The sequence below is a fragment of the Lagenorhynchus albirostris genome, chromosome 9 (genome assembly GCF_949774975.1).
Source record: "Lagenorhynchus albirostris chromosome 9, mLagAlb1.1, whole genome shotgun sequence".
NCBI classification, from domain to species: domain Eukaryota; kingdom Metazoa; phylum Chordata; class Mammalia; order Artiodactyla; family Delphinidae; genus Lagenorhynchus; species Lagenorhynchus albirostris.
The window spans coordinates 40,926,548-40,945,714 of NC_083103.1; the positions used below are offsets into that span (position 1 = coordinate 40,926,548).

Consider the following 19,167-nt stretch of genomic DNA (forward strand, 5'->3'; position numbering starts at 1 on the left):
AGTAGTTGTGGCACACGGGCTCAGTTGCTCTGCGACATGTGGGATCTTCCTGGACCAGGGATTGAACCCGTGTCCCCTGCAATGGCAGGCAGATTCTTAACCACTGTGCCACCAGGGAAGTCCTGAAATTATTTTCTTAATTTCAGTTTTGCATTGTTCATTGCTAGTATATAGAAATACAATTGATTATCGATTATAGATCTTGTATTCTGCCACACTGATGAACTTGTTTATTGGTTGTAATAGGTTTAATGAATTTCTTAGGATTTATAAATGTATGATTATGTTGTCTGAAAATAGTTTTACATCTTCCTTTTATTCATTTTTACCTAAACTTCCCTGAGTAGAACCTCCAACCCAGTATTGAGTAGAAGTGGTAATTATTTTATAATTATTTAAATTATTTTATAATTTTTATAATTTCTAATTCTTTATATTCTTTCTGTGGTGAGACACTGTTGTCATACTGTCCTTACTTTAGATATGGTTTCCTCAAGTTCTTTAAACATATTTATGGTAGCAGATTTAAAGTCATTACTAAATCCCAAATCCAAGCCTCCTCAGGGAAATTTTGTTGGCTGTTTTTTTTTTGTTTGTTTGTTTGTTTTTGCGGTACGCGGGCCTCTCACTGTTGTGGCCTCTCCCGTTGCGGAGCACAGGCTCCGGACGCGCAGGCTCAGCGGCCATGGCTCACGGGCCCAGCCGCTCCCCGGCATGTGGGATCTTCCTGGACCGGGGCACAAACCCGTGTCCCCTGCATCGGCAGGCGGACTCTCAACCACTGCGCCACCAGGGAAGCCCTGTTGGCTGTTTTTCATTGTCTACATGGCGAAAAATTTCTTGTTTCTTTGCATGCTTCATGGTTTTTTTGTTGAAAACTGGACATTTTAGATAATATGTTGTAACAATTCTAATATCAGATCTCTCCCACCCTCAAGGTTTACGCTGCTGGTTTTTTGTTTGTTCGTTTTTTGTTTCTGATTATTCATTGAGTGATTTCCTGGACTCATTATGTAGATTTTGTTTTCTCTGAGGTGTGTAGCCACTGAGTTCTCTGCTGCCTTTTTTCCCTTTTCTCCTTGATTTACGCTTGCTTTCTTAGAAGCCATTCTTGGGTCAGTGTAATTTAGATGAGACAGAAGATTACTTTAAATGTCTTGCCTCTATGTCATCTGTAGATGAGAGTCTGTTTGAAAAGATACAACTTCAAACTTCCAGGCAGTTTACAAGACAGCCTTAGCTTTTACTTCCTGCTTGTGCAGGACCTCAAGGTCAGCTACAGATGGAGTGACCAGGGCCTTCACCTTTCCCAGATCTTTCCTGGGCATGTGCACAGCCCTAATAAACATGTGCTCAGCCTAGTATATGTGGTGGGATAAGTGTCCAAATTCTTTTCTTGGATATCCAGTTGTTCTGGCCCCTTTTGTTAAAAAACAAAAAACAAAAAACTATCCTCTTCTGTTGCCAGAGCTTTCCACTTCCCCAGGGTCATCTAGTGTCCAGGATTTCCTTTTAAATTCCCAATCAGCTCTTGTTCGCCCCAGTTGAAATCACAGCCTTAGGCACTCACAATGTTGCCTGGCATAGGGTATAGGGGTTTTTTGTTTGTGTTTTTGGAGAGCTGAGCTCTGAGTTAAATGAAATATCCACAGCACCCTGGGAGTAGAAGTGTTTGCCAGGGGGTTTGAACAAAACGTTTACTGTACTATCAGCTTGTTGCTTTTAATGCAGTTTCTAAAGAGGTAAGACTCTAATGGCTGCAAAGCTAGTGGCTTTTAGCTGTAGTATCACTGAGCTGGGCAGACAGAGGGTTTGGGAAGTGCCCCCAATTAAGCTGTTGCAGAACCCCACTGTCTCACCAAGGTTCAGTAGGTAGTTTCTCTTGTATAGATGACTTCTAGTTCTCTGGCTTTCGTTAACTTCCAGAATTCTGAAATGATTGAGTTTAGTTTTTTGCCCCTATTTTTGTTGTTTTAGCAGAAGAACAAGTTTACTGAGATCCTCTCTCTGCCATTCCGGAAGCTGATCGCTATACATGATTTTAATCCTTTGAAACTTGTTGAGACTTGTTTTATAGCTCAGCAAATGGTCTATTTTGATCAATCTTGTGTGTGTCCTTGGAAAAAATATGTATCTTGTAATGTCTGAGTGTGGTGTTTTATAGTCGATTAGGTCAAGTCAGTTAAATCATGTTGTCCTAATCTTCCATTTATCTATTACTAATATTTTGGTTTGCTTATTCTACTAGATAATGAGAGTGATGAGTTAAAATCTCCAAAATGAATACAGATTTGTCTTTCTCTCCCTTTAGTTCTGTCAATTTTTGGTTTGTGTATTTTATTTTAATTAATTTTTGGTTTGTGTATTTTATTTTAATTAATTAATTTTTGGTTTTGTGTTTTATACCCATGAGATCAGACCTGTGTCCTTATATTTAGTGTGCCTTTTGTAAAGAGCATGTACTTGAGTCTTGTGTTAATTGTCTGACAGTCTGTATCTATTAACTGTAGTGTATTTTCAACTTTTTTGTGGAAAACTGCACATTTCAGATAATATACTCCAGCAACTCTGGTCAGACCCCTGGCACCCCCAGCTCCCCACCAACCACCCACGCTAGGTGTATATTTAATATAGTTTGCTTAATCCTCCATCTTGCTATTTCTTTTTTAGTTATTCTTTATGTTTCTGTTTCTTATTTCCTCTTTTCTTGTATTATTTTAGATTATTCAAGGTTTTTTTTTTTAAATCATGCCATTTTACCTCCTATATTAGCTTCTTACTTATACTTTTTCTTTTATTCTTTTAATTATCACCCTGGATATTACAATGTGCATCTTTGAAGTATTAGTTTCTTTTAAATTAGAACTTTTTTAGTACTTTTCAATCACTGCCAGTACACTGTAAGTTTAAGTCCAATTTACCCCTTTCCCACCCTTTGTGCCACTGTTACCATATACTTGACTTCTTTATACACTATGCAGGCCACAAGGGAGTCATTGTTTTTAATGATCAGTATTCTCTTATGTACCCACACATTTAGGCTTACCAGTGCTTTTCATTCATTCCTGCAGATCCATGCTTCAATCTGGATCATTTTCCTCCTACCTAAGGAACTTCCTTTGCTGAATCTTAGCAGTGCAAGTTTACTAGCAATAAATTCTACCAGCTTTTGTTTGTATGAAAATAATGTTATTTCACCTTAAGTTTTAAAGGATATTTTCACTGGATAAAGAATTCCAGGTTGGCAAGTTTTGTTTTGCAATACTTTAAATATGCCATTCTATTGTCTTTGGTGACTGTAGTTAATAATACTGTATTGCATATAATACTGTATTTCATATTTGAAAGTTGCTAAGAGAATAGATCTTAAAAGTTCTCATCACAAGAAAAAAAAATTTGTAACTATGTGTGGTGACAGATGTTGACTTATGGTGATCATTTCACAACATATACAAATATCAAATCATTTTGCTATATACCTAAAACTAATATAATGTTATGTCAATTCACCCCCCCCATAGATAGATAATTGGATAAAAATTCTATTAGAATGACTTATTAAAGGATATAGGATATAGTCAGGGTTTTTTCCTACTCTCATATTAAGATTTTTTTTTTTCTCCCTCCACAATTATCATGGTACAAAAGAATGCTCTTTCCGGGGTTTTCCCTTGTTCTCTGTCTACAACTACCCAGGTTAAATAGTTCTATATTTTATCCCCGAATTACTAGTGCCTAACGAAGTGCCTGATACATAGTACTTGTTCAAAAATTAATAAATGAATGAGCAAACTGTTAATAGCCAACCCAAACTGCTTAGTTATGTTAACCTATAACACATGAAATGGTATTCGAAATTAGCTATAAATAGGTAATGACAAGGTTTGCACTACCATATACTTTGAGGCCTCCCATATTTAAGTCACAAAAATGGTTTCTTACCAGCTCTTCTTAGACCTATATGGTGGGTTAACGATACAGAAGATGACCTTTGCTTCGGGATTGTCAGTGGATTTGAACTAAAAGGTCCATTTAGATAGCATCCTTGACTAAAAGGGAAAGATAATAGGTTAAGATTTTTAAAAACATGAGAAATTCCTTTTTTCCTTATGGTCTTCAATTCAATTAGCAAATATCTGCTTATACATTTAGTTTAGACATCTATCTAGTGCCTAAGGAGTAAAGCAGGAGCCAGCAAACTTTTACTGTAAAGAACCACGTAGTAAATACTTTGAGCTTTGCAGGCCATAAGGTCTCTGCAATTACTCAACTCTGCCAACTGCAGTATAAAAACAGCCATAAACAATAATAAACAAATGAGTATTGTTTCAATATAATTTTATTGACGAAAACAGGTATGGGCCACATTTAGGTCCACAGGCTATAATTTGCTGAACCCTGGCTTCAAGCAGGTTATGAATATCACCTGGAGGGCTTCTTACTACACAGATTTCTAGTCCCATCCCCAAGATTTCTGATTCAAAAGGGCTGTGAAGAAGGTCTCCCCTTCTTCACAGATATTGATTACCCACTGACGCAATCATATCCTGGAACTGAAATGTTTATTACAGGTTTTAGGGTTCTTATGAAGAAATTACATATAGGTGAGCAGTCACAGTATACCAACTGATACATAAAAGGCATTTTAAGATTATATATTTTAAAGCTTTTGGCCCAATGCCATACATATAGCACTTCCTTTCTTAGTCACTAGCCTGTTTTCTTCTGTTAGTCAATTCCTGATTGGGCACTTTGCTACAGGATCAAGGACAAATCTAGGTTCTCTATTTTCCACTCAATATTTTGTTAGTATAGGCTGAGTTCTCAAGATTTTCCCTAACTCCTTCATCTTTTTTGTACTTCCACACCCCCTTACTCAAGGAAAATCTATTTTTCAGCATCAGATATATCTGATGCTATCTTTGTATGCGTTTTTCCACCTGTAAAATTAGAGATTTAGAATAAAGGACTTCTAAGATAACATCTAGCCTTTAGATTCTATAACATTTTTTGCTCAATAGTAATAATAGTTTGTTGGCAATGTTACAAAAAGAGGCAATATGTAAATAATACCACTCAATAAACTCATCTCCCTACCAATGCTCGAACATTCTTTGTATTTGAATATTCATTGCCTACATACAGAGTGGGAGAGATGGGGAAAGAAGAGTGACAATACCACCCAGGGCAATATTCAAATAGAATAATCTGTGTACTCTACCAACATCTACTTCCTGATTAATATTCAAAACAAAGACAGGGTTTTCTCCTTCAGAGAAGAGACCCGAAGCACTGCTCCATAGTCTTCTACCTTAATCCAGGGGGCCTAATCATTGAAACAGCTGTTTAGAATTGAGAGGTCAAATGACAGGTTTTCAGCTCAGTTCCAGAATCATTAATTCCCTGCCTATAACCAGATAAATATATACCGCAATGAGATTACATAAAAAATACTGAAGAGTGTATAACTGATTCACTTTGCTATAAAGCAGAAACTAACACACCACTGTAAAGCAATTATACTCCAATAAAGATGTTAAAAAAAAATACTGAAGAAAGCAGAGGGCAAGATAGGCTAGGAGTCCCAGTGATTATTAATAGTTGGTAGGAAGGTGATTAAAGTCAGACTTCGGAATCGGTCTTCAAATCCAAGTGCACAAGCATTACAAGAGATGTCAAATGTTATGGTCACAGAGTTAAGTCATATGTTAAGAGTTGATTTCTAAGACAATCAATGCAAATTACCTTGACAAGTTTTGTATCACCTCATTTATTATTTTTTTTTAGGTAGCTGTAAAACTTTCTGGCTCCAACATCCAGATTTGCAGAGCCATTATCTTAAAAACTGAGTGGGATGACACCATTAGCCCTCTTGAATCTCTGCAGTTCAAATAGGTTCCAGGCATTGGTATAAATCTCTAATAAATTATGAGACACATAATTGAGAAGCTGGTTCCCAAGTACATTATTTAGAAGACATACTATTGCCAGGCAACAAGTTATTAGATTTAATTACAGAGCACTTACGGCTATGAATGATGAATCTGAATAGGTTAAAGGCAAGACTCTTTAGTGTAGGGGTACCTATAGTTGATGGCCCTCAGAGTTTTGGTATGCAATTTGCCTACATTTCCCAGGGAAAGTCTTTTCAAAGGAAATAAGCTGTGAGTTCTGAATACATTGTTTGTCCACAGGGAGGGTCTGGGTCCCAGCAGGCATTCCATGCATAGCAGTTTAGCCATTCTTTTAACCCTAGGTACTAACACTGTACTTGGGTAATTCAATTGTCAGCTAACCCAGAAAAGCATTCTTCAACTCTTCCTGGAATTTCCTGAGCAGTAAAACTTCATCCTAGGTCTGAAACTTAAGCAGAAGGCAGTATCAACTGTCCTATGGACACCATACCGCTGCAGGATACTTGTTAAGCAGCTGTTTATCTTCAAAGACCCATTAATGTAATCCCAAACTCTTTACAGTAGTCAAGCAGGTCTCAGAAGGGTTGTAATGACTAATGCAAGGTAGAAAATGAAAATTGCCATAAAAGAGCAAAGAAAAGGTGTTAAAGAGATTCAGAGGCGAAACAGATTACTTTTCCTTGGAGAATAAGGGAGGGGGATGTCAGCGTGTTATTCTTAAACTGTGACATCTGAGCTCAATCTTTAAAGACATACAGAAATAGGGGTCAGAGGGTCTCTTCTAGGTAGAGGGAATAACTAAAAAGGGGCACAACTGTGCACAAACAGAGGGAATATCAAACAGTTAAGCTTGACTGGATTTTCAGATAAATAAAGGTGATACCGGAGAGGTATTTTGGTGTTATAAAGTAATGGCCTTCTTAATTAAAATCTCAAGTCCTCTAAGAGATGAACAGTGGTAAACTCTTTTTTTTTAATTAATTAATTTATGGCTGCATTGGGTCTTTGTTGCTGCATGCAGGCTCTCTCTAGGGGCCACTCTTCATTGCGGTGCATGGGCTTCTCATTGCAGTGGCTTCTCTTGTTGCAAAGCACGGGCTCTAGGCGCGTGGGCTTCAGTAGTTGTGGCATGCAGGCTCAGTAGTTGTGGCATGCAGGCCTTAGAGTGCAGGCTCAGTAGTTGTGGTGCACGGGCTTAGTTGCTCCACGGCATGTGGGATGTTCCCAGACCAGGGCTCAAACCCGTGTCCCCTGCATTGGCAGGCGATTCTCAACCACTGCGCCACCAGGGAAGCCTCAGCAGTGGTAAACTCTTAAGAGTAGGTAATACAGTGGCTGTTCAAGTAGGACTAATTCTTCTTCCTTGTGGTTTTCCTCCTTTGGAGTCCTCTCATCATACCTAACATAAGGTTTATAATACTTCACTTTTTTTCTCCAGGCAAATCATAAAGAAAACCAAACTTAAGTCCTATATTACGCTTTACACAAATGAGGCAGCTGAAAAATATAATTCAGCTTAATTTTCAAAGGGACTGAAACTAAAAACAAAATTATGAGAAAACTTCAAGGAAGAGTCTAACACAAGTTACATGCCTGTTACTTTCACGTAGAGAGCTTTCCAAATCATTTTTCTACTCTTATTCTTTGCAAGACTGCTCATCTCTGTTTGCTTAATTTTTCCAAGTAAGGGTGCAACTTTGTCATGAGGGAGTAACAGAATTTTAAATCTCAGGCTAGGAATTTGGGCAGTATTCTATGGGTGTTGATAAATGTCCAAAAACTTAATGATTAGTAAAAACTGTATAATCAAAGTTTTGTTTACGGAAGATTTCTGGTGGAAGGGTAGAAGATGGATTGGGTAGTGAAGGATATTAGAAATGGAAGGATAATTCAATAGCCCACGTAAGGAATAATGAAAACATGAAATAGTGTAGGCAAAGTGATAAAGGAAAAAAAGGAATAGAGAGGAAAAGAGGTTTAGAGATAGACTTGACAACTGTTATCTATAGAGTAAGGTAACAGGATGTATAGATAACACCAAGTTTTCTAGGTAAATCAATTTTGTAAGCAACCACAAAACTAGAGGACTGCAGCACTGTGCCAGGAAATGAGGACAGAATAATAGTAACAGAGGGAAAAGCAGCTGGAGGGATAAGAAATTTGGTTTCAGACATAGTTTCAGGGAGCAGGAGGTTCAATATTTAAATCATGCTGAAATCATAGGGTGATTTAAAATCATAGTCAGAGAAGCTATGATCAGAATCCAGAGCTACATTCGTATCAAAACTAGGACATGTGATCTCCATTCTGGAGTACTCTAATAAATTCAAAATGAATGCCTCATGATTACAGAGTTACAAGCCTATTTGTTTTGTGCTACTAAAGCGTAAATGTTCCCAAACAAAATGTCACCATACATTAATGATCTATAGCTATGATGTCTAATATGCCTGCCATTTATGTCTATATGATAGTTGCATATGGCTCTTTGTATTTTAATTAATTAAAATCAAATCAAATTTAAATTAAGTTCCTTAGTCATACTAGACACATTTCAAGCTCTCAGTAGCCACACGTAGCTGGGGACTACCAAATTGCATGTACAGCTATAAAAAATTCCAGTCATCACAGAAATTTCTATTGGACGGCACTGATCTAGAGACTTGAATTTCAAAAGGAAGAGTGGTTGTAAATGCTTCATATATTCCCCTTTACCCTACGTTCAAAGTATACTTAGAAATTTATTACTGAGAAGCTCCAGCTTCTGCACACTAGAAAGATTACTTCTAGCCTCATCTCTTTAAAGTAGATGTTTCCTAATATGGCCAATTACTGTATTCTTCAAAGTTCTAAATCTTTTATGAGACATATGATTTTGTTTTAATGAGTGTTAAGTAAATATATGGAATCTGCCTATACTTACCTTTAACTCTGAGATATGTTCGTATAAAGATTAGTTTTCCTTGGACCATGTTTCTATTTTATTATCAATCGTGTGAGGCAGGAGTATAAAAATAACCTTAACTCAGTGCATCAAACGTTTCTTTTATCTTAAATGCATTGCTGTTACATCAATGTGATGGAAAGATGAAAAAACAGAATCATTTTCATCATTCTTTCTTAAACTCAAAAGTATTCTCAAGATATTTCCCAGGGTTAAGAAATACCTGTCATATTTTCAGTTCCTAACGTCATTTACTTCGTCATATCCTGCTTCCGTTAACAAAACAACAACAACGACAGCAACAAAAACCATTATCCTGTTTAGGCTCTGGGCTAGCTTTGGACCAAAGCTCATTTTCCTGTGATGTTCTCTTCATACTTGAATCCATTCCTATTTTATAAATCATTTCACTCAATTTTTCTTTCATAAAAATGGAGTTCATCTACTTGAATGTACTGTATAAGATTCAAATTAAGAAACCACACAAGCATCTGGAAAATTACAATGATCTGATCATATTTCATATATAAAATGTTCATATAAAGTTTAACAGATAAATCGCTCTGGTCCAACACTGCCACCTACTGTTTCAAATGTGTAACTACACAGGTCAAGTTAAAGTATCAACACAACACATGCTCAGTCCTAACAAAGTGGTTTAACAGGAAATTTACACTGGTTCCAATTTTATTAACATGGTTAGATAATTGACTAAATAGAAGCTTATAACTCACACAAGATATCAATATCTTTCCTGGCCTTTAAAAGGCAAAGTATTGAATGCTTTGTTATCAGAGTAAGTGGATATATATACATTCAGAAGATCTCAGCTCCTGCAATCTCCCAGCCTCACTCACTTGGTTGCAGTTACTGACACCTCTCCTTTGTAGGGTTAGCACTGTTTAGTTCCAAGTAAATACTCAAGAGAATATACAATATATTAGTAGTTTTAGTTCCCCAGCAGGAACAGGGCTTAAAAGTGTCCTGTTACCTTACATCTCACGTCTGAGGTAACATCTGCGGTGAACCTTGGGGATGCTCCTCCTTTCACAAGTCAGAAACTGTTGACCAATCTCTGAATACTACGCAGGGGCCTGGTGACTGCCCCTAATATGGCCACCTCTACCGTGGCTTTCCCAGTACTGCATCCTAAATTGATCCTTGTTTCCTTAAACTGCCTCCCTGATTCATGTTCTTAAGGCTCCGGCATGCTTTGTACCCAACTTACCTATTTGGGGGGAAAGGAGATTACCTTCTTTTTAAGAATCAGTTTCTCTATCAGGCCACGTTACAAACAAAGCCATCCTATACTAAAATACTTCCAGTGTTCCTTTATGCTTTTAGAACTATTTCAAACTTCATTCACAGAAAGAAAGTTGATGTATTAGATTCAGGTTTCTTGAAAAGGCTCTGGGGATTTTACCTTAAGATGCCAAATTCTTGGTGAGCCCTTTTGCCATTATTGCGTTCCCACCTTGGAGAAGTCTGGTCGATAGGTGGCAGACCTGAGGTTCCCGAGCTCCTTCTCAGCTGTGGGGTTGATAAACTATTCCTACTGTTTAGCCCCTGTTGGATAATTTAACAATGATTAAAATCGTTATCCTTCAATATGCCGTAAAAGATGGTCCATGGAAATATCAATACAAAGTACAGCTGACCCTTGAACAACTCGGGGGTTAGGGGCACTGATCCTCTGTGTAGTCGAATAATCTGGGTGTCATAAATAACATACAAGTGGGCCTTCCCTATGCAGGCTTCCTCCATATCCGGATTCCGCATCCGCGAATCCAACCAACTGCAGATGGTGTAGAACTGTAGTATTTACTATTGAAAAAGATACGGGTCTGAGTGGACCCACACAGTTCAAACCCATGTCATTTAAGGATCAACCATACATTTGTAGCATGTATAGGAGAAACAAAATATTTTATTCTGAAAATCTGTCAATTTTACTCCAAACATAACATTCTATATTGTTCTTCTATTTATCTTCCTCCAACTAAAAAATGATTTCTGAACTCCCTATAGTTTAACCAAATTTTTTTTCTTTTGTACATTTTATTCCTAGTTTTATGAGAAATATGCAACTGACAATTTTAAAAGTAGATATGAAAGATTTACCCTGAAAAAAGACTTCAGAGGGCAAGCTTAGGATCAGGAGTGATCCCTATTTCCTAATATATTTTCAGTACAATGCTAATGTACATAGATAGAGGTTAAACTGCAGAATTCTGAGCTACCTTTTGAATTAATGACAAATTCAGAACACCTTTCACATTAAGAATATTTTACCCTAATTTTTGAAAATATTCTCCGTTAATCCAAATGTTAACCAGAATATTCCATTTTTGACCATTGTGAATAGGTGTTTTAGTGAAATTGACATTAAACAGTTTCTGCTTCTTATAAATTTCCCCTATCAGCAGACAAAAAACCATCTCAAAGAGATAAATACCATTTATATTTAAGTTTTCCCAAGGATGTTGATTTTTTAAAGGTTCAATGTTAGTTATATTTACATTGAAAAAGTTGTTTATGTAACATCCTTTCTGACTATAATTTAGGTCCATACAATCTTTCTTAGTTCTTAATACACGTATAAGACATTTACATTAAATTATCTGTTCTAACTCCCTTTTCCTTACTAATTATTTTTTCATAAATGCTCTTGCTCTTTTCTGAAGTAACATCAGGCTTTTTATATTCTTTTCCAAAGCAGAGATAAATTAGATAAGAAATTCAAATAAGAAATTTTAAAGAACACAAAGAAAAGAAATAAGGGTTACTTCCTGGTTCTTATATGACTTATTCCTATCAGTAAATTCTAGTACTCAAAATAAGCCTTATTACCTAGAATGTTCAGGAAATGAGGAATTAGGCATCCTATTTAATTAATATTATTGTTTAAATGTTTCTAAAATGTACAGTACACTTTTCTACATAGTAAACGTAATAACAAACATAATACTGATATCAATGTGATTTTTTTTTTTTTTGGCCTCGTCATGCGGCTTGTGGGATCTCAGTTCCCTGACCAGGGATTGAACCCACAGCAGTAAAAGCCCAAAATCCTAACCACAAGGCCACCAGGGAATTCCCTCAGCGTGATTTTTATCACTAAGATTTTTAAGAATTATTATTTTTTAAAATTACTATTCTAAACATCAGATATCAATGGAAAATACAAAGGAAGAACAACATAGCAAATGAAAACTAACTCAAGAATATATTAGTTATTTTATTGATGAATTTATTGCTATCCTTTTTGTTGCTTGTGATTAACCTTTCTCATAGGTAGAGTGCTAAAAAAAAAAAGCCATATAACTTAATTCCCATTGGGTTTTGTGTAATGCAGGTGCTACTCGATACACTTTAAAAATAAAAGCATCACATAACTACCTATGATCCAGATTTGTGAACAATAATTATCAAAAATTTGCCCTAATCGGGCTTGCTTAATTTTTCAACACTTCTATACAATAATGCTGAGAATTAACAGAATTAACTGATGATCAAAGTCTCTCCAAAAACTATATTTAACTTTTTCTATGCTCTAGATCACTATTACAATGAACAAAATTAACTGGCTTGAATTTCATCTTCTCTCAGTTTCTTTAGCTAGTAGAATAAAGTAGTTAAAATAATCTCTAAAATATTTCTATTTTTAAAGTTTTATGATCTCTGCTACTGGTAAAGGTATTGATAGTCAAATAAAAGAATTAAAAGCAACCTGAACAGACATAATGTATACCTATTTAGAACAGTATTTATTATTTTCTAAAGGAAATCCTATTTTGAATCAGTGATATTTAAAGAAAAATTAATCCCATATCTACTGATGGAGAAGTCAATGCCTATTGGGCTACAGTAATCTCCAGTGGGTAGGCGGGAGGTAAGGAGACACAGTTCCAAAAAATGTGAAAATCAGTTTAAAATAATGCTGTGTAATTTCATAAAATGAATATTATAATGATCATTTTTCTTCATTTAAAAACAATTTCTGGTTTCTAAAGAATAAAATAGAATAATGACACAATTTGAATACTAGTTTGCTGTACAGCCTGAAATTAAATTTGCCTGTTGTTCTCTACTTCTTAAAAACAATAACAATAATAAAAAAATAGTTGCTACCAATGAAGTTATAACTGCTAATTACAGCAATATTATTTAGAATAAAAACTGAATACTTGCTTAGAATTATTTGAGATTATGACTACCTCTGAAGTCCCAAGCAACTCAATGTACTGGAAAAGAAGCTGGCCCTTTAAAAAGAAATTCTATTTTATGCAAAATTTAAAGGAGCAGTTTTAATTCAAAAACATTATTAAACGTGATAAACAGGGCCGGCTGATTACTGTATTTTGACCTTGTGAAATTTTCTATCTCCTTTGTCGGCTGGGTCCTCTATTTCAGAGCAGTGATAAAATCCAGGAAATGGTGTGAGAGGATTAATCTTTGGCCTACAGGAGCCAGAGAAAGCACCCATCAAGCTACTGATACTCCGGAGGGAAGAAATGACTTGCGGGGGAAGGGTTGGGTCAACCAGAAGATCTGACACCATATTACGAGCCTCATTTAGTACCGAAAGATCAACTCCACTTCCACCTCCAGAATTCTAGAAAAGAAAAAAAAAAAAAACCCATAAAATTATATGTGTTACACAGAAAATTTAACATTTAAGAAAAACTTAACTCTAACAATGACTAAGTACTTGAATCCTATTAAATATTAATTTTCATTTATTTGGACTTGGCATAAATGATATATCAAGTGGTACGATTCTAACTTTAAAATTTTTGATGTTGATATAACAGATATTGTGAACTTTAATTTTTTTTCTACATTTTTCATTAGTGTATCTCATATTTAACGGTATTCGTTAATGACTTCCTTATAACTAGTATGGAACCAGATTTGTGTTTCTTTCAGAATCTATAGTTTGGGCATTTTATTAATTTATTAATGATTCTCTTTCCTCTATGTCAAAATTTCTTTCAAACATATACAGCATTTCTTTTATTTACTCCTCACTTAAGAGGCAGTCTAGCATAGTGACAAGGCTTTGTTGCAAAGACATCTGAGTTGGAAATCTAGACTTTAGCCCTAACTGCATGACCTGGAGCAAGTTATTCAACATCTGAACTTTTCAGTTTCTTCACTGTAAAATGGGGATAACAACTACCTCATTAAGGGCTGATATGAGAATTAAATCTGATAAGCTATGTAAAGCACATAAAGCAATGCATGGTACATATATTTAAAATGCAATAAATAAAACTATTATTATCCATATTATAGAAAATGATGAGATAAAAAGGAGAAAAAATGGTGTCAGAGTTCAAAGGAGATAGTGATAACACTGAACTGAATAGTTAATATGGAAGGAATAACAGGACGCTGGACCCTTAAAAATGGATAGGAAATACATTTTTTAAAATTTAAAATTTTCATTGATGAATATATATGATATGATTTTTACTTTTTGAAAATATATATTATGTTCAACTCAATTACCCACAGAAATAAGTACACTGATAATCAGAACAGTGAATTAAATGTTACTTTTGTTTGTTTTATTGTGCCTTGAATTTACATTTGGGTGTGTTCGTAAGTATTCAAAGTATTTATTGAGTTCACTGTTTATTAATTACCCTCAACACATTTTGAAATTGAGAAATGTTATGAAAGTTAGACCAACAATTAGCTTAGTAATGTCTTTGCTCTTTGTGGAATTCTTTTCTTTTCCCTTGTGAAGTATTATTTTGTATTAGCTTTTATCTTAAAACGTTCTCCGTTATTGGGCCATAGCCCAGCTATTTCTAGTCTTTATAAGCAAACACCTCTCTCTATATGTCACTGTAGATATTAAGCATACTTCTGACAGATAGCTTCCCCTAACTTGAACTACTGAACCAAAGTAAATGAACCAAACCAAAATCACTATAAAACTACCCTTGCATATGTTGGTCAAACCTATACCTCCACAAATTGTGTATAACAGTATCTGTTTTCCCTCACCCAAATAAGAAATCTGTTGTCATTTGAGTTGGTGTTCCCTTATATGCAGTGTGTCATTTCTCTCTGGCTGCTTTCAAAATATTTTCTTTGCTTTTAGTTTTCAAATGTTTAATTGACATACCTCAGAGTAGATTTGGGGCGGGGGGCACTGATCCTATTTGGCATTCACTCAGCTTCTTGAATTTGCAGAATGACATCTTTTGCGAAATTTGGGAAGTTTTCAGCCATTATTTCTTCAAATACTTTTTCAAACCTACTCTCTCTCCTTCTCAGACACTGATGATATGAACGTTGGATCTTTTGTTATTGTCCACCAGGTCCTGAAGGCTCCTTTTGTTTCCATTTATTTTCTCAATGTTGTTCAAATTGAGTAAATTCTACTGATCTATCCTCAAGCTCAACAGATTCTATGCTCTATCAATCATCACCACTGTACTGAGACCATTTTACAAGTTTTTTATTTCCTTTATTGCATTTTTCAGTTCTATAACTTCCCTTTTTTTTTTTTTTTTGGTAACTTCTGTTTTTTTGCTAAGATTTTCTATTTTGTTTATTTGTTTCAAGAAAATTTGTAATTGCTTGTTAGGATGTTTTTATGATGGCCGCTTTAAAATTCTTTGTCAGACAATTCCAAATCCGATCATCTTGGTGTTAATCATCGACTGTGTTTTCTCATTTAAGTTGTGATTCTCCTGGTTCTTAGTATGACAGGTGATTTTCAAAATTTTATCAACATTTTGGTAACTGTGCTAGAAGACTCTGGGTCCTATTTAAACCTTTTATAGTAGGAGGTGGTCTTCCTCTTTAGATTTAGCACCAAGTCCTAGTCTACTTTTTCAGGCTGTAGTTCTAATGAAAATTTAATTCTCAGGGCATTCACAGTGGTATTTTCCGTCTGCTTGATTTTCTCCTGGTGCCACTAGGGTTTCCACTGGTCCCTGCTGGTGCTGCGGGTGAGAGTTGGTGAGGAGCTTCCTCAGGTTGGGCTATCTGATGCCTCTAGGTCGGGGAAGGGAGTCTCCAAGCCACAAGGACCGAGAGCACTTTCTGGGCTAGGCACCTGTGTTGTGGAGACCTGGCCACCCTCTGTCTCATTGGGGAAGGGGAGTCTCATGCCTAGTAGGGAATAACCATACTTCCCTGGCCACTTAACGTCAATGGAGTTCCTGATCAATTCCCCCTTGGTGTTGTTGGCAAGACTCTCATTCAATTTTAAGGAAAGGAAGAGCCTACCTGCATCATGTTCTGTTGTTAGGCTGGGAGTCTGCATTACCCCAACATCTGCTGTTGGGTGACAGTTATAAAGACACCCTGTCACACTATGTTGTTCCTCTGTTACTGGGGTCCCTAATTTCTCCTCTTTGCATTTTTCAGAGTTCTCCTTTGTTCGCCTCTTGCGTTATTTCCAGAGTTTATACCGTACTTAGCAGAGAGTATCAGGGAGAATTAAATCTGATGATACATGCAGAACACATAAAGCAATGTATAGAATATATAGGTAAAGGGCAATAAATATTATTATTATGGAAAGTGGTGAGATAAAATGGTACCAGAGTTCAAAGAATATATAGATAACTTTAATCTGAGTGATTAACAGACACATCATGGTAAGGGTGGCATTTGAGCTGAGCTGTTCATTTGGTAGGATTTTACTCAGAAAGATTAGGAGAAAAGAATTTTTTACAATAAAAACAAACAAAATTTATTTGGGGGAACTCATTCTTTAAGAAGGAGAGAGCATAAATAAAGGTACAAAAGTGGTGAAATAGTGATGTACAGGGAACGTAAAGTTTTTTAAGTATAGGCTATATATTTATACTTTTTTTTTTTTTTTTAAAGAGCAGTGGAAGATAAGGTTGGAGAGGCATGTTGGAACCAATATTTGATAACATCAGATTCCAGGCTAAGGAATATGGACAATGGAGAGTCATGGATTTTGAGGTGGTCAAAGAGAAATAAAGCAAGAAAAGGAAAAAAGAAGTGATGGAAGGTATTAAAAAGAAGGCAGTACTTATGATGTTAAGACCTGACAAAAGTGTGAGAAAAGAGCATTCCAGGCACACAGACTAGCGCCTGCAAAGATGCAGAGGCAGAAGCCTGCCTGGCTTGTTTGAGGAATAACAAGGCCAGTGTAGCAGCAGCTGAGTAAATGAAAGAGAAAGCAGAAGATGAGGTCAGAGAAGTAAAAGGGAGTAAAGGAAGGGACCATATTGTGCAGGGTCTTTTAAGTCTATGATTAGGACTTCAGCTTTTATTTTTGGTGAGATAGGAGCATAGTGAGCAAGAGACTGACATCTGACTTACGTCAGATAGAATGGAATATTCAAATTATTTGCTATAACTTTAAAAGTTTAACTTAAATTCTTATTTCCCATTTGGCTTATATTTGGCAAACTCTTGTTTTTGTACACAGAGCCAAGAATACTACATTTTAACAGTTACTGTGGGAGTGGAGGAAGGGGAGGAGAAGGTGGCTGTGTGTCCCTCAAATGCTAAAACATTTGTTATATGGCCCTTTATAGGAAAAAATGTGCTAACTCGTATCTTATACTATAATTTCAGAGATGCTTAGTATTTATTATTATTGAAATTAATATAATATCAGCTTATATTTTTCTGTGCTACTATGTACCAGGCACATATTATTATTTTAATCAGCCCTCTGAGGAAACTGGTATTACTCCCAATTTATAGATGAAGAAATAGGTTCAAAGTGTCTTAAAAGGCTTGCCTAATTTTTTAGCTGGGAGGGATTAGTTTGTATCAGACCAACTCTTCTGCCTAGAACAATAGGTCTAGAAAAGCCAAAATAAAATAGAAATAGCATCCATTTCAGGGCATCAGAACACAGTCAAGCAGCCAGGGCTTGAAAACACAAGAACCTAGAGTTAAGAGAAAAGATTAAAATGAACCCAATATTCTGTGCTACTTTTTCCTTTCACAGAATTTGCTACTGATTCATAGCTGACATGGGGCAGAGAAGATGAGAAGCAGAGCAGTTAAGAGGCTAGGAAACAGCTCTATGCTGGGAGACCAAAACTGGAATTTAGGGTTATAAAGACAGGGAGAGCTTTAAATGCCAAGCAAGATCCCAGAGAGAAGGGAAGAACAAAGACGCAAGCTTGAATTCAGAGCTGCTTTTCCCCTGAAGATATTTTCCAATCTGTAAACAGTGGCCAAGAGATGGAGAAACAAAGCAGAAATCCTCAAAAAGATTTCTATTTTGAAAGTAAAATATCGTTTTCAGCAGTCTCAATGCTGGAGAAAACCAAACAAAAGGAGTTCCGAGAAAAACACCACTAACCAAACTGTTATAAGAAGAGACAGAAAACCTGAATAGTCCTAAAACTATTAAAGAAACTTAATAATGTAAAACTTGCCCATAAGAAAAGCTCCAAACTGAGATAGCATCACCAGAGTATTCTTCCAAAGGAAGAAATGAAACCCATCTTACCAGACTCCTCTAGATAATAGAAAAAAAGGTAATTTCCCACCTTATTTTATGAGGCCAGTATAACCTTTATACCAAAAACATGCCAAAAACATGCCAAAAACATGATGAAAAACAAGAATAATAGGCCAATTCTCTCACGTAGACATAGATTCAAAATATTAATAAATAAAATCCAGTGATATATGTGTGTGTGTGTGTGTGTGTGTGTGTGTGTGTGTGTGTATACTTTTTTTTTGGCTGAGTTGGGTCTTCGTTGCTGTGCACAGGCTTTCTTTAGTTGTGGCGAGCAGGGGCTACTCTTCGTTGCGGAGCACGGGCTTCTCATTGTGGTGGCTTCTCTTGTTGCAGAGCACGGGCCCTAGAGCACGCAGGCTCCAGTAGTTGCGGCATGTGGGCTCTAGAGTGCAGGCTCAGTAGGTGTGGTGCTCGGGCTTAGTTGCTCCACGGCATGTGGGATCTTCCCGGACCAGGGATCGAACCCGTGTCCCCTGCATTGGCAGGCGGATTCTTAACCACTGCACCATCAGGGAAGTCCCTGATACATATTTTTAAAAAGAAAATACTTCTTGATCAAATTTGCTTTATTCTGGGATTCCAGGGATGGTTCAACACAGGCACAAAAATAAAACAATATAATTTACCACATCAATAGAATAAATGGGGGAAAATCCAGGGATCATCTCAATAGGTGCAGAAAAAGCATCTGATAAAACTCTACACCCATTTATGACTTAAAAGAAAAAAGTTTTTAGTAAAATGGGATTAGAATAGAACTTTCTTAATCTGATAAAGGGTATCTACAGAAAACATTAGTGGTGAACACACTGAATATTTTC

The 19,167-nt window shown here is 36.1% G+C and overlaps 1 protein-coding gene across 2 annotated transcripts in view; it reads right to left on the reverse strand.

Annotated features, from left to right (window-relative positions):
* PDE3B (phosphodiesterase 3B) overlaps positions 1–19,167 on the reverse strand; it is a 175,814-nt gene that overhangs the window by 46,623 nt on the left and 110,024 nt on the right. Inside the window, exons 3-5 of one of the 2 annotated variants that reach the window (XM_060157789.1) lie at positions 13,379–13,474; positions 10,283–10,425; positions 3,943–4,049 (exon numbers count right to left, since the gene is read on the reverse strand). In XM_060157789.1, coding sequence (XP_060013772.1) covers positions 3,943–4,049; positions 10,283–10,425; positions 13,379–13,474 — 346 coding nt within the window. Of the gene's footprint in view, positions 1–3,942; positions 4,050–10,282; positions 10,426–13,225; positions 13,475–19,167 lie in introns of both variants that reach the window. The other variant, XM_060157788.1, reaches the window with a different exon arrangement.